Source organism: Anomaloglossus baeobatrachus, chromosome 7 (genome assembly GCF_048569485.1).
Source record: "Anomaloglossus baeobatrachus isolate aAnoBae1 chromosome 7, aAnoBae1.hap1, whole genome shotgun sequence".
Lineage (NCBI taxonomy): Eukaryota > Metazoa > Chordata > Amphibia > Anura > Aromobatidae > Anomaloglossus > Anomaloglossus baeobatrachus.
Genome location: NC_134359.1, coordinates 261,365,169 through 261,380,425, shown reverse-complemented (window position 1 = coordinate 261,380,425; position 15,257 = coordinate 261,365,169). Strand labels below are relative to the sequence as shown.

The window sequence follows — 15,257 nt, the reverse complement described above, 5'->3', positions numbered from 1 at the left end:
TGAGACTCCCCATACTATCTAGAGAGCTGGTTGAATGGGCAAATTCTAGAGTAGATACTGATTGCACATTTGTGCTTTACTTAACCCATTGAATATGATACTATTGGTTTGATCTATGTTTCATGCTGGGGAGCAAGGTCTGGACCCAAATACTTGTGTATATATATTGATCATCTATGATTATAATGGTTGGGATATGTGCAATCTGATATAAGTGCAATATGATAATATATTATACCAGTATTTAAGCACTATAATTAAGCACTTTATCTGGTTGCTTTCATTTTCTTTTTTGCATATAACAGATAACAGTATCTATGTACTATTTGTGTGCACAGTTGTGGTCTATAGTGGGGATATGTGCAATATGACAAAAGTTTGATATGATAATATATAACATCAGTATTGAGGTACTGTGATTAAGCACTTTATTAAAACAATAATTTGTACTTATATCTCCCTTACTGTATCCAGAAATAGCCCCCATTTATGTACAACAATTTTCATTAATTGGTTCAATGCATTTGCCATGTCGGTCATCTTGATCGCACTGCCCTGTGTGCTGTTTACCTCATACGTATAGTCTGTTTTTATACTGCACCTCCTGCACTTTGTGTATCCATAAAAAAATAAAAAAATATATTTTTTTGATAATAAAATAAAGTGATATGATAAATCCACTTGCAGATTGATTTCTATTATTTAATATGTGACTATGAGTCGGTTGTAGGTTTATATTAATGTTGGGGACCATAGTACAAACAGTGTACGTGTTAAACATAATATGGACCTGGTGATTCTAATTTTGAGGTTTTTATCATCCATACAATTGTTCATCCAATCATCTATCATCATCATCCATCATCATCCAAGCGTCCATCCAATCATCCATCTAATATCATCATCCATCAATTCAATAAACCATCATCCCTTCAAATCACCCATCCAATTGTCCATCATCATTATCCATCATCATCATTCATACAGTCATCCTTCATCATCCATACAATCATTCATTATCATCCATCCAATCATCCATTATCATCCATCACCATCATCCATTATCATCCATCCAATCATCCATTATCATCATCCATCCAATCATCCATCAACAGCCATCATCATCATCCATCCAATCGTCTATCCAATCATCCATTATCATTATCCATCAGCATCAGCTATCCAATCATACATCATCATCATCCATCATCATCATCATCGATCTGAAATGTATGGTAGCAACTTGTCCCCAACAGCAGATGCATGCTGAATCATTGAAGGGATCTGACATTTGTGAAGGACTCTTGCTGATTGCAGAGACAATGATTGATATCATGAATATTGTAGGAGATTATGTTGACTCACTCGTACATTAGAAATTTTGCGCTTGATCACCCACTATTTTCTCAACGTGGTGCTGTCTGTATATTCCCCTCCCCCACTACCACATCCTTGTGAGGTACATTTGTCATACATTGTAGTGGTTCAGCTGTGGAAAGTTTCAGATTGTAATCATTCCATCTACACGTGAAGTCACAGCTGAGCTTAGACTATCGCTCCCCTCGAGGACTGATCATAGACACAATGGGCATATAAATCCATCCAAATCCAGGTAATTTGTTATCGTACAGTGATTGTCCAACCTCTCTTGACTCTGGATTTAAATAACGGCAATGATCATTCGCATAGAATTGGTCAATAATTAATGACAATTATTTTAAAACATTTCTTTAACATTTTTGATATTTTATTTTATTTTTTTTACAACTTTCTGTATTGTTTTATGTCCAAATATGGTAAACTCATATGCGATATGTTGGGATGTTAAAAGGTTAAAAGCCATTTTTTTTTTTTACATAACTTTTTTAAGGATATAATAAAGCGTAAATTTTAGACCTTTACAAAAAGATTGTGCATTATGTAACATTAACATGTTGTCGCCATATTGTCAGGTAAGTAAAACTATCTAGTCCTCCTAAATTAAATATGGTAAACTCACACGCGGTATGTTGGGATGTTAAAAGGTTAAAAGCCATTTTTTATTTTTTTACATAATTTTTTAAGGATATAATAAAGCGTAAATTTTTGTCCTTTACAAAAAAATTGTGCATTATGTAACATTAACATGTTGTTGCAATATTGTCAGGTAAGTAAAACTATCAAGTCCTCCTAAATTAAATATGGTAAACTCGCACGCGGTATGTTGGGATGTTAAAAACATTGGTGATGGACTATTTTTTTTTTTACGTAATTTTTGTAAGGATATAAAAAAAGCATAAATTTTACTAAATCTTTACTAAAAGATTGTGCCTTATGCGACATTAACATGTCGCAATATTGTCAGGTAAGTAAAACTATCTAGTCCTCTTAAATTATCTCATTGCACCTTGGGCAATTTTGGTAAATAAGTCCCAAAGGCTTAGTTTAAAGATTTTTGGATTCTATAATGTTGGACATTTGGTTTGGATTTTATTTTATGCAAGTAAAATCTGCAGCAGTTTATATTCATCTCATTGAAATACTGTGATTTTTTTTTTCCCCTGTGCAAATTGGCTATAAATATGTTTTTTTAAGCCACAGCATATCGATTTCTGTTGTAAAAAAATGCACCTTTTTGGTCCAGATTTTATCCATTCATTTCCTAAGGGTCCCTAAATCTGCAGGTTAAACCGCTGACAAAAAAGACTTACATGCCAAAGCTTGAAACTAAAAAAACAAAAGCAAAAAAAAAAATTCTAAATATTTTTTAGGTGTTTTGCATATCAAAATGGCCATTCTCATAGCTGCCCAGTAGCCACGTCATGGTAACCTCATTGTACTGGGTCCCACTCTATATTACTACCTCTTTCATGGTTTAAAAACCACATATATTTGGGAAAAGAGAGACCCACCTAAAGATAAAAACACCTGTGGCTAATGGGGGAGGAGAGCCTGGAAGAATGGTCAGTCAAATGGACATAATCCACACACATTATATACAAACAAAAAAGAAAGACTTGCATGCCAAAACTTGCAACTAAAATCTTTCTTTATCTTTATTTTTTTTATATAGTGCTAACATATTCCGCAGCGCTTTACATACATCAAGAACACTGTCCCAATTGGGGCTCACAATCTAAAGTCCCTATCTGTATGTTTTTGGAGTGTGGGAGGAAACCGGAGTACCCGGAGGAAACCCACGCAAACACGGGGAGAACATACAAACTCCTTGCAGATGGTGTCCTTGGTGGGATTTGAACCCAGGACCCCACCGCTGCAAGACTACAGTGCTAACCACTGAGTCACCACAAGACTGCAGTGCTAACCACTGAGCCACCGTGCCGCCCTAAAAACAAAAGCAAAAAAGAAAAAAATAATAATACATTCTAAATATTTTTTTAGATGTTTTGCATATCAAAATGGCCATTCTCATACCTGCCCAGTAACCACGTGACGGCAACCTCATTGTACAGAGTAGGATCCAGTACAATGAGGTTGCCGTGACATGGCTCCTGGGCATGGAAAATGGACATTCTGATATGCAAAACACCTCAAAAAATATTTAGAATATTTTTTTTGCTTTTGTTTTTTTTTAGTTGCAGGTTAAACCACTGGCATGGATTTGTTTTGTTGCATTTTTTTATGCATTTTTGCACCCCCCAAAAAATGCACATAAAACCACATAAGTATGTAAAATACGTGTCGATATTAGATGCAAAAATGCTGCGGATTTCAGTTGAGACATTGACTCATAAAATCCACAACAAATACACAATGTGTGAGCCTGGTCTAAATGTCAAGAGTAACCATCAATTTAATTTTTATTTCATGAAAATAAGCAACTTTGTAATATATCATATCAGACAAATCTGCTTCTTTCTCCTCCTCAATGGCTCTTTTACTCTCAATTCATGGATAAAATCCGTATACAGGAAATATAGATTTTTCCATTACTGAGATAAGAGATAACAGTTGGTGCTCATAAAGTTCTATGGAGAGGGGAGGAGCTAAAGGCAAAGACATTCTTCTGCAAGTTCTCCTGAAACGACAGTTACAATTTAAAAAGAAAGTTTAAAATATAACTGACAATTCCGGAGAACTTGCAGAATAAATGTCTCTGCCTTTTTCTCTTCACACTACTTTCCATAGAAATTTATGAGCACCAGCTGTCATCTCCTATCCCAAAAATGGGAAAATGTGTCTTTATTGAATACACAGATTACAGAATTAATGATCACTCCAGGAGGAGAAAGAAGCAGATTTTTCTGATAAGATATATTACAAAGTTTCTTATTGTCATGTGAACTATTGATTTATGGAAAAAAAATTAAAATGATAGTTACACTTTAACCACTGCCACGCAGGCTATACGCACCCTTTATAGCAGCCTGTACACTGGCTAGAGCTCTTACCGGACATCACTCCCCTCCTCTATTACAGGAATCATTCTGACTAGTTAAGAGTAATGCGGGCGTCACACGGTACGATCTATCGTGCGACCGCATGAGCGATCGTACCCGCCCCCGTCGTTTGTGCGTCACGGGCAAATCGCTGCCCGTGTCGCACAAAGTCGTCAAAGCGCCATCACACAGACTTACCTGCTGAGTGACCTCGCTGTGGGCGTCGAACATCCTCTTCCAGAAGGGGGAGGGACGTTCAGCGTCACAGCGACGTCACACAGCCGCCGGCCAATAGAAGCGGAGGGGCGGAGATGAGCGGGACATAAACATCCCGCCCACCTCCTTCCTTCCGCATAGCCTGCAGGTGCCACGGGACGCAGGTAAGCTGTGTTCTTTGTTCCCGTGGTGTCACATGGAGCGATGTGTGCTGCCCCGGGTACGATGAACAACCGGCGCCATGAAAAATAAACAATTTTTAAAAAATAAGCGACGAGTACACGACTCACGATTTGTGACCGATTCTGCATCGCTCGGAGGTGTCACACGAGACGACGTCGTGAACGATGCCGGATGTGTGTCACGAAAACCGTGACCCCGACGATGCATCGCACGATAGCTCGTCTCGTGTGACGCCCGGATAAATCTCAGGGTAAAAATATAATAGTGAAGTGCTAATGATGAAGTTTCTTAAACCTGTCACCACATTTTTACCTATTAAACAAAAAAAAATCCCCTTCTACAGCTCCTTGGCCCTGACTCCCCTTCCAGACCCCAAAAATAACCTTTACAAAACTTGGCCGTTAGGTATGCTAATTACCTTGGTTGGCCAGATGGGGGGCTCATTTTCTGCTCCTTTATCCCCCTTCTGCCGCTGATCGCCGTCCTCCTTTCTTAATTGACGGGATGACACCCTCCGTCATCCTCCTCGTCGCATTTTCAAATTTCGCGCAGGTGCAGTTCGCTTTGCCATATCGCGGACAGAGCAGAAAACATAGCTGCCCTCGCGCGCGCCGGTGAGCTAAATGCACAGGTACAAGATTATGGGCGGGTATGAAGATGTCGCTGGTGAGGTCATGCACAGCGCCTACCTCACCAGCGCCAGACTTAAAAAAAGAAAAACAACTTAAAAAGTGGAGCAAAATGTGTAGAGAATACAGTGCAAATACTGAAGCCACAAAAAGAGAGGAAATTACTCCAGAAAAGTGGAGAAACAAAAATGATGAATCGGGGCCAAAAGTATATCAGAAAGTTGCAGAACTTTTTTTCTTATACTTTGATATAGAATATACTTTTAAGATGCGTTATTTGACCATAGTAAAATGACTCACTAAAGTTATAGTAATGAAGAATTATTTTCACATTACATATTTAGAAAAAGGAGAACAAAAACTACGTCATTTCCAGAGATGAGCGATCCCGAATTGTAAAGTTCAAGGTTCATACTGATCAGCGGGGCTGGGGCTAAAAGACCGCTTCGCACGCAGCGACATCGCTAGCGATAGCACCCGCCCCCGTCGTTTGTGCGTCACGGGCAAATCGCTGCCTGTGGAAAACAATATCGCAGGTACGCGTCACACGAACTTACCTTCCTAATGACGTCGCTGTGGCCGGCGAACAACCTCTATTCTAAGGGGGCGGTTTGTGCGCCGTCACAGCGACATCACACAGCGGGTCACCAATAGAAGCGGAGGGGCGGAGAGCAGCCGCATTAAAGTCACTCCCACCTCGTTGTTGGAGGACACGGGTACGGTGTTGTTCGTCGTTCCCGGGGTGTCACACATAGCAATGTGTGCTGCCTCAGGAATGATGAACAACCTGCGTCCAGAACGAGCAATGATATTTTGAAAATGAATGACGTGTCATCGATCAACGATAAGGTGAGTATTTCTGATCGTTAGCGGTCACTCGTAGGTGTCACACACAACGACATCGCTAACGAGGCTGGATGTGCGTCACGAATTCCGTGACCACAGCGATATCTCGTTAGCGATGTCGTTGCGTGTAACGGGGCCTTAAAGGCTACTTTACACACTGCGATATCGGTCCCGATATCGCTAGTGTGGGTACCCGCCCCCATCTGTTGCGCGACACGGGCAAATCGCTACCCGTGCCGCACAACATCGCCCAGACCTGTCACACATACTTACCTGCCCGGCGACGTCGCTGTGACCGGCGAACCTCCTCCTTTCTAAGGGGGCGGTCCGTGCGGCGTCACAGGGACGTCACTGAGCGGCCGCCCAATAGCAGCGGAGGGGCGGAGATGAGCGGGACATAACATCCCGCCCACCTCCTTCCTTCAGCATAGCAGCCGGGAGGCAGTTAAGGAGAGCTTCCTCGTTCCTGCGGCGTCACACATACCGATGTGTGCTGCCGCAGGAGCGACGAACTACATCGTTACTGCTGCAGTAACGATAATCGAGAATGGACCCCCATGTCACCGATGAGCGATTTTGCACGTTTTTGCAACGATGCAAAATCGCTCATCGGTGTCACACGCAGCAATATCGCTAATGCGGCCGGATGTGCGTCACAAATTCCGTGACCCCAACGACTCCGCATTAGCGATGTCGCAGCGTGTAAAGCCCCCTTAAGACTCGAAAGGGACTTAAAAAAAAAAGTCCAAGCTCGGGTAATGTTCGTATGCTAATAAAAAGTTTGTTGAAATGTCGTAGAGCAGCCAATCAACAAGCTTTATTGAATGCAAAAGTTGCCTTTACGCTGCAGTGAACAATAAAGATTAAAAAAAAATGACGTGGGATCACGCCTATTTTTAATTTACCAACTCAGGTAAAACAGACAGCTGCAGGCTGCAACCCTCAACTGTCAGCTTTACCTTGGCTGGTTATCAAAAATAGAGGGGATCCCAAGCTGTTGTTTGGGTTTTTTTAATTATTTATTTAAATAATTAAAAAAAAAAAAAAATGTCATGGGGTTCCCCCCTAGTTTTGATAATCAGCCAAGGTAAAGCAGACAGGTGTGGGCTAATATCAGGCTGTGTGGGCTTGTGGTTTTTTGGCCCTTCCCAGCGTAAAAATAGCAGCCCGTAGCCACCCTAGAGATAGCACATCACATTAGCGGTGCCAATCCTGGTGCTTTGCCCCGGCTATTCCCAATTGCCCTGGTGCTGTGGCATCAAAGTTAGGGACCCACTCAGAAGTATGTTTAACCAAGAACCTCATGTTCAGGTGCATACATTTTTTCCTAGTAGCATTAGATCAACTTATGATTTTAGCACGTGCGGCCATGTCTTTTTCTACAATATGTTGCAATCGGAGTAATACTTGTGGGGTTCATGTCAGCTGTGAATTGACAGCGGCATCAAGTCCAAGGGATAGTAATTGAGATGTGTTACGAAGGGGATGATTGAAATAAAAAATAATAAAAAATAATATAATATCAATCGTTGCCCCACGTCCGCCGGGCAGGTGTTAAAGCCACTAAGGACAGAAGAACGGATTACAGCAACTCAGGAGACCAAAACAGAAACGACGGAGATGTTGTAAAGGCACACTCCTACGTGTAACTCCTGTTAACCCCACAGGTGCACAAGTAATGGTCACATGTGTAGGAACACGTCAAAACCAACAAAAAACGCAACAGAGAACAGTCAGGTGTGTAGGAACACGTCGAAGCCGAAAGGTAACCCAGTTAGCATCACTGGCAACCTGGAACACAAACACTGAGCCGGTCACGTGCGTACAGGGGCACGTCAGACCGTGAAGGTCACCCAGTTAGTGTCACTGGGTACCCAAAACTGGCACACACATACACATAAGTCTGCCACTGCACGCGGGGCGTGTGCGTAGGGGGCACGTCTTGTCCGGAAGGACCCTAATACCTCACCGTGCCGAGACACAGTTTGTACCCAGATAAGAATACCTGGTACCGGCGCTTGCCCTAAATTCAGAATCACACTGCACATAAACACGGGTCTGCCAGAAGCACTGCAGACTTACAATGGCGCTAGAACCCACTCACTCTGACAGCCGGAAATACAGCCTTTGCTGTCAGCATGCATAATGACGCTCGCACACCGATGGACAGAGCTACAGCCCTTTTATAGCCGCCACCCTGGCCCAGACCTCATGGCATGTGGTTAATGGTGTCAGCTGCAGCCATACAGGGGCTGCCACATCATTACTGAAGTCATGATGACCAACCAGCGGCTGCCACTTCATCGCTGATGTCACTGGTGACCAATCAGTAGCCGTCTTGTCATCAATGACATCACGCACATGCTCAGTGTGGCTGCATGAGCACTTAGGCTCAAGATGGTACAAAACTCTAGCCACCTGATGCCTCAAGTGACGGCCAGGTGGTGTTGCAGAGTTAACGGACCCCTAGGTGGGAGTCAAAGACAGGACTAGGCCAGTTCAAGGCACAACCGTAACAGAAATGCATCTATCAGGCACCCACATTACAATTCTGGGAAGTATAGAGTTAAAAAAAAACCACAGACATAGGAAAAAAAGTTTATTTCAATAAAGACTTCCCCACATTCCCTCCAATTTATTACTTCAAAATAAATCCTAGAAGTTCAAACATAATCAAAAGAATAATGTCCCATTGATTACTATGGTGCTTCGTTCTCAGAACAAAGCTCCATAGGTCACTCACAGTCAGCTGCAGATCCAGAATCTCTCACGTACCGCAGACAGGGAGTGACTTATATAAGTGCACCCCATTGGGACAGACACCCTTATTTACAAGGCTATTTTTAATGGGGTTTGCTGCATCCTGCTTAGAAATGAACAAAAGTACATTTATATATATAATATATAAGATATTATTCAATATTTTGTCCAAATGACGTAAGATCGAACAGTATATGCACAGTGTACATTATATGACCTTTTTTTTACTGGAAACTGAGCCATGAAAGTGGACAATCCGTGTAAAAAGTTGGGGGGCAGATGTGTGGAATCTGATCATGAGATCAGATTACACAGGGCTTGTTTTACTATGGACAATCATTGGGCTGCACAGGAGCTGTAGACACAAAACGGTATGTAATTGTTAGCCACAATGATAAGTATCGTTGCTACATTTTGTAATTTGGATGCATTACAGAAATATCATATTCTTTATACGGCTGTGTGCGCACGCTGAGTTTTTTTATGCACCAAAACCTCAATGTGCGCACATAGCCTAAAACTTTAGTATTTTTAAACAGTGTTCTTTATTTTATTACAGAGGAGTTTTTTGAGCTGCAGAATTTCCCAGCCTGTAATCATTTTTATATTTGTCTTTATACAGAGATGATCATAGAATATTAAGATGATGAAGAACAAAAGTCGGGATCCCGGTTCAGCGCTCATACTGCTGGTGTTAGGCGGCATTGCAGCAGTCTGTAAGTGCAGAATATGGTACCGGAACTTGCATCCGCTACTTGTTTTATCGCTTACCCCACCCTCAATACAGACTTTTTTTCTCCACCTAGCCACATCAATACAAAACCTCTGCACAAACCTCAGCTGACTCAGATACTGACAGACTAAAATACCATCTGAAAGAAATGACTCATGACTTCGATGGGACACAAGTGCTTCAAAACCGGCGTTATTTATGTTTTTTGAAAACTCTAAAATGTAAAAAATTCCAAACACATCTCTCGACTTGTCTCATTCATATGAACCAATAATCTGAAATTACCTGGTTATTGTTTTATTGTTATCAGACAATAAATAGTGGGAGGGGGGGGCCATAAAAAAAACAAAAACAGAATTGCTGGAGGGGTTGTTTTCTTTTTTTGTATTATCTACTAAAGTAGTGCCATTGAAAAAAATTTAACTCATTTACCAAAAATTAAGACTTTATTGATTTAAAAATAAAAAAAGTTGTGTTTTCATTTTCAGAAATCAAAACAATAACTTTTTATTGTTACGTCAGAAATCAAGACAATAACTTTTTATTGTCACATCAGAAATCAAGATAATAACTTTATAATGTTACGTCAGAAATCAAGACAATAACTTTTTATTGTTACATCAGTAATCAAGACAATAACTTTTTACTGTTACGTCAGATATCAAGACAATAACTTTTTATTCTTACATTAGTAATCAAGACAATAACTTTTTACTGTTACGTCAGATATCAAGACAATAACTTTTTATTTTAATGTGAGAAATCAAGACAATAAGTTTTTATTGTTACGCCAGAAATCAAGACAATAACGTTTTCTTGTTACGCCAAAAATCAAGACAATAACTTTTTCTTGTTACGTCAAATATCAATACAATAACTTTTCATTGTTACGTCAGAAATCAAGACAATAACTTTTTATTGTTACGTCAGAAATCAAGACAATAACTTTTTATTTTAATGTGAGAAATCAAGACAATAACTTTTTATTGTTACGTCAGAAATCAAAGCAATAATTTTTTTATTTTAATGTGAGAAATCAAGAAAATAACTTTTTCTTGTTATGTCAGAAATCAAGACAATAACTTGTTATTGTTACGTTAGAAATTAAGGCAATAACTTCTTATTGTTACGTCATTACGTCAGAAATCAGGACAATAACTTGCTATTGTTACGTTAGAAATCAATAAAATACCGTAACGTTCTAATATTACATCAGAAATGAAGACAATAACTTGTTATTGTTATGTCAGATATCAAGACAATAACTTTTTATTGTCACTTCAGAAATCAAGATAATAACTTTATAATGTTACGCCAGAAATCAAGACAATAACGTTTTACTGTTACGTCAGATATCAAGACAATAACTTTTTATTGTTACATCAGTAATCAAGACAATAACTTTTTACTGTTACGTCAGATATCAAGACAATAACTTTTTATTGTTACATCAGTAATCAAGACAATAACTTTTTACTGTTACGTCAGATATCAAGACAATAACTTTTTATTTTAATGTGAGAAATCAAGACAATAAGTTTTCTTGTTACGCCAGAAATCAAGACAATAACTTTTTCTTGTTACGTCAAATATCAATACAATAACTTTTCATTGTTACGTCAGAAATCAAGACAATAACTTTTTATTGTTACGTCAGAAATCAAGACAATAACTTTTTATTTTAATGTGAGAAATCAAGACAATAACTTTTATTGTTACGTCAGAAATCAAAGCAATAATTTTTTTATTTTAATGTGAGAAATAAAGACAATAACTTTTTCTTGTTATGTCAGAAATCAAGACAATAACTTTGTCTTGTTACGTCAGAAATCAAGACAATAACTTTTTATTTTAATGTGAGAAATCAAGACAATAACTTTTTATTGTTACGTCAGATATCATGACAATAACTTTTTCTTGTTATGTCAGAAATCAAGACAATAACTTGTTATTGTTACGTCAGAAATTAAGGCAATAACTTCTTATTGTTACGTCATTACGTCAGAAATCAGGACAATAACTTGCTATTGTTACGTCAGAAATCAATAAAATACCGTAACTTTCTAATATTACATCAGAAATGAAGACAATAACTTGTTATTGTTATGTCAGATATCAAGACAATAACTTTTTATTGTCACATCAGAAATCAAGATAATAACTGTATAATATTACGTCAGAAATCAAAATAATAACTTTTCATTGTTACGTCAGATATCAAGACAATAAGGTTTTATTTTTACGTCAATAAGTTATTGTCTTGATTTCTAAAAATGAAAAAACAACTCGTTGATGTAAAAATAAAAAAGTTGTATTTTAATTTTCAGAAATTAAGACTATGACATAAAAATAAAAAAGGTATAGTCTTGATTTCTGGAAATAATAAATAAATATATATATACGCTTGGGCTTTAAAGTCCAAAACATATGCAGTATTAAAGAATATAGACACCTTATTTTTAACTTGAATACATGTATTTTTGTAAAAAGAATCATTTTTATAATTTGGTTTCCTAAAATATTTTGCACTGGACCTTCTATAAACTTTCTGTTGTACTCTTGGCTACAGAAGGAGTTAACTAAGAATCCATCAGTTAACTCTTTCTGGCAGGAGAGGTTATGTCTCTTATCGTGCTTCTTCTGATCTACTACCAGATGATTTATAATCCCAATTTCAGGTGAGCGTTCATGTGATCAGAAATAAGCTTACAGTTCAGAAGAAGATAGATAAAACTCCTTTCAAAAAATTATCTCAATGAGTGATCCATGGTTAACTCTTTCTGCAGTCTGCAATAGCGCAATACAGAGGCCATAGAAAGCAAAATTTTTAATGGAACCCAAATGTAAAAAGGATTATTAGCCAAAAATACATGTAAACCAAATAATATGTTTAGATTTGATGGAAAAGCTCCACTATCGCATATCCAACAATATGGTATTGAGAAGACATCATGTTTTTCTTCTTATTTCAGCCCAGTGCTGCCAGGATCTTCATTGTGTCATAGACTTCATTGACACGTTGGCATGCGAATATCGTGAAGACAAAGACCTGAACACCAGTGTTTCCCACACCATGTCTGCTAACTGGTAAGAATAGAAAGATCCATTTCGGTAACACAAGAAATAATAGATTTATTTTCCCGCAAATTACGTCATTTGCCTAAAATGTCAGATGTGGGCCAGTGATATGGTCTTCTCTTGCCCTCGGCAGTCATGGTTGCCATCTGCACTGGTAATGCTCCAGCTGCAAGCACTTTCCATTCTGTAAGCCCGGTACCTGCTGTGTCTTTTGAAAACCACAGAAGCTCAGATCACTTCCCCTACAATGAAAAAAAAAACAGTGACTATCTCATTTTTGCTTTTCTTAGTTATACCTCATTGTGATATGGTTTCATTTAACTAAAGGCCATGTTGAGTAGGGGTCATCTGATATCTCCTATTTCAGCAGGAGCTTCCAACCATCTAATGGGTATGGAGTAGAGATCAGCGAACTGTAAAGTTCGGGGTTCGTACCGAACACGGGTTTTTTAACATTAAACAAAAAACAGTGTCCGAGTTCAGAATTTGGGTGCTTCATGGGTACGCTCAGTGCTCGGCCTAGTGTGAGCCATTTGCAGTCTCTGAATGGCTCTTCATGGGGGTAAAAATAAGTTTTGGGGATGTAGTGTGTCCAAACCCCACGTCCCCTTCCTCCCACCCTCTCTTCCCCAGAAGTGACCTATTTATGGCTGGCTGCATGTGGGCGGAGACTGGAACTGCCCAATCATTGACTTCCATTGGGGTTCAGGTCAAGTCCGGGTCCATCTGAACCCAGCAAACCCAAACCTCCACGAGTCCACTCATGTCTAGTATGGAGGCCTCCCAACTCTCCGCTGAATAAAGATGTTGTAACGCTCACGAACGGTGTAGAGGCAGCAAGTGGTATTAGTGGACTCACTGGGCCACAGGGGACCACAGGCTTACCCCTTAGTGGGATGGGTTTGACTAAGCAGCCACCGCGAGGTGGATGCCAGGTGCAACTCCCAGTGAAGTGACTGGTATTGTGACAGCTGACCCCCAGGACAGGTGACGGACTCAGTATTAGATGGGTATGTGATGCCCTGGACACCCCAGGGGTCACAGGTCATTACACTCACCACATACACCCCCACCCCAGTAAGGTAGTTAGGAGAGTTTGGAGGGAGAGGAGCTCAGTTCTGCTTGGGGCCTGGGTTGGAGCCTAGGACCCCAGATCAGTCAGGCAGGCAGATGGTAGTGGCCGCCTGCAGGAGACCGGGAATACGACCGGCGGAACCGTAAGGGACCGGGACAGGGCAGTGGCCCGCCGGAACCGAACCGGGGAGCTAACTGGATACCGGAGCACCAGGCAGGGTACTCAGACCCCGAACTAGGCTATAAGCCACCACCATAGTCAAATCAACTGATTACGGTCTGGACCTCAGGGGTTCATTCCCACCTAAGTCCCAATTGAAGGCAACAGCCCAACCCGTCCGGTAAGGAGCCACCGCCAGAGGCCAGAGATCCAAGGGGCCAGTGTCTGTGGGAAAACGGGCTCCTATGACACATATACACCGGGGAGCGAGCTACCAGTGCTCAAGCACAGTAGCCAAGATCACATACAGGTGCAGGAAAAAGGCGGACATTACCAACCTATCTGGAGAAACTGCAGCCGGCTGCGGGCCCAGTTCGTCACCCCGTTTGGTTTACCAGCGCCTCCAGTGTCTTGTATCAGAGTGAGTACACCAGTGCCCTTGGGCACCGCACCACCACACTGCACCCTGCACCCCGGCCCCCTCGCCAAGCGGGCCCCGGGACCAACATCCCCTACCCACGGAGGGGTCAACACCTAGCTGTGCCCCTACACCGCTCCCAGGAGTCCCCGTACCTTTTACCGCAGCGGTGGTGTCCACCATCACCACAACCCGTGGGTGGCGTCACGAACTTTAAAATACAACCACCCCACCACCCCTGCGTGCACCGCCACTACACCCTTCCAGAGCGACGTGACCCCCGGGTCCGGAGGCGCTCGAGCCACCGACACACGAGCCCGGACCTGAGCGGCTCGGCGGTCGCAGCCGAGGCCGCGGGGCGGTACAGGTACAGGTGGGGTGACTGAGGCAAGCTGTATGAGCATGGAATGGTGGGCACGGCAGGGATACACAGGCATGGGAAGGCAGGTACTGGAAGCAGACACAAGGTTAACAGGACAGGAGCTCAGGACCTGACAACTAGTTAGGTAGCAAACTGGAGACTGACTAACTAACCAGAGGCGTTGCGCAGGCAGTTCCCATAATGGGAAGATTCTTTAAATACATAGGCATTTCCAGGCATTTCCTGGAAATAGCATACTGGCCTTTAAGAGGAGGGCTGGTGTGCGTGCGCCTGCATCTTAGGAGCACTCCTGGGAACCCTTTGGCATGTACAGGACCCACTAGTCGAAGGAGGCAGCAAAGCACATGGATAGCCACACGGCAGCAGAGGAGGACGCAACCCGGCCGGGGCCGTGAGTAA

General features: G+C 41.2%; 1 protein-coding gene across 3 annotated transcripts in view; it reads left to right on the top strand.

Moving 5' to 3' along the window:
• IL21R (interleukin 21 receptor) overlaps nt 1–15,257 on the top strand; it is a 73,965-nt gene that overhangs the window by 41,050 nt on the left and 17,658 nt on the right. For 2 of the 3 annotated variants that reach the window (XM_075318095.1, XM_075318097.1), the window contains exons 2-3: nt 9,636–9,729; nt 12,719–12,833. In XM_075318095.1, the coding sequence (XP_075174210.1) occupies nt 9,657–9,729; nt 12,719–12,833 (188 nt within the window). In that variant the 5' untranslated portion in view covers nt 9,636–9,656. Of the gene's footprint in view, nt 1–1,550; nt 1,613–9,635; nt 9,730–12,718; nt 12,834–15,257 lie in introns of those variants that run through there. The other variant, XM_075318096.1, reaches the window with a different exon arrangement.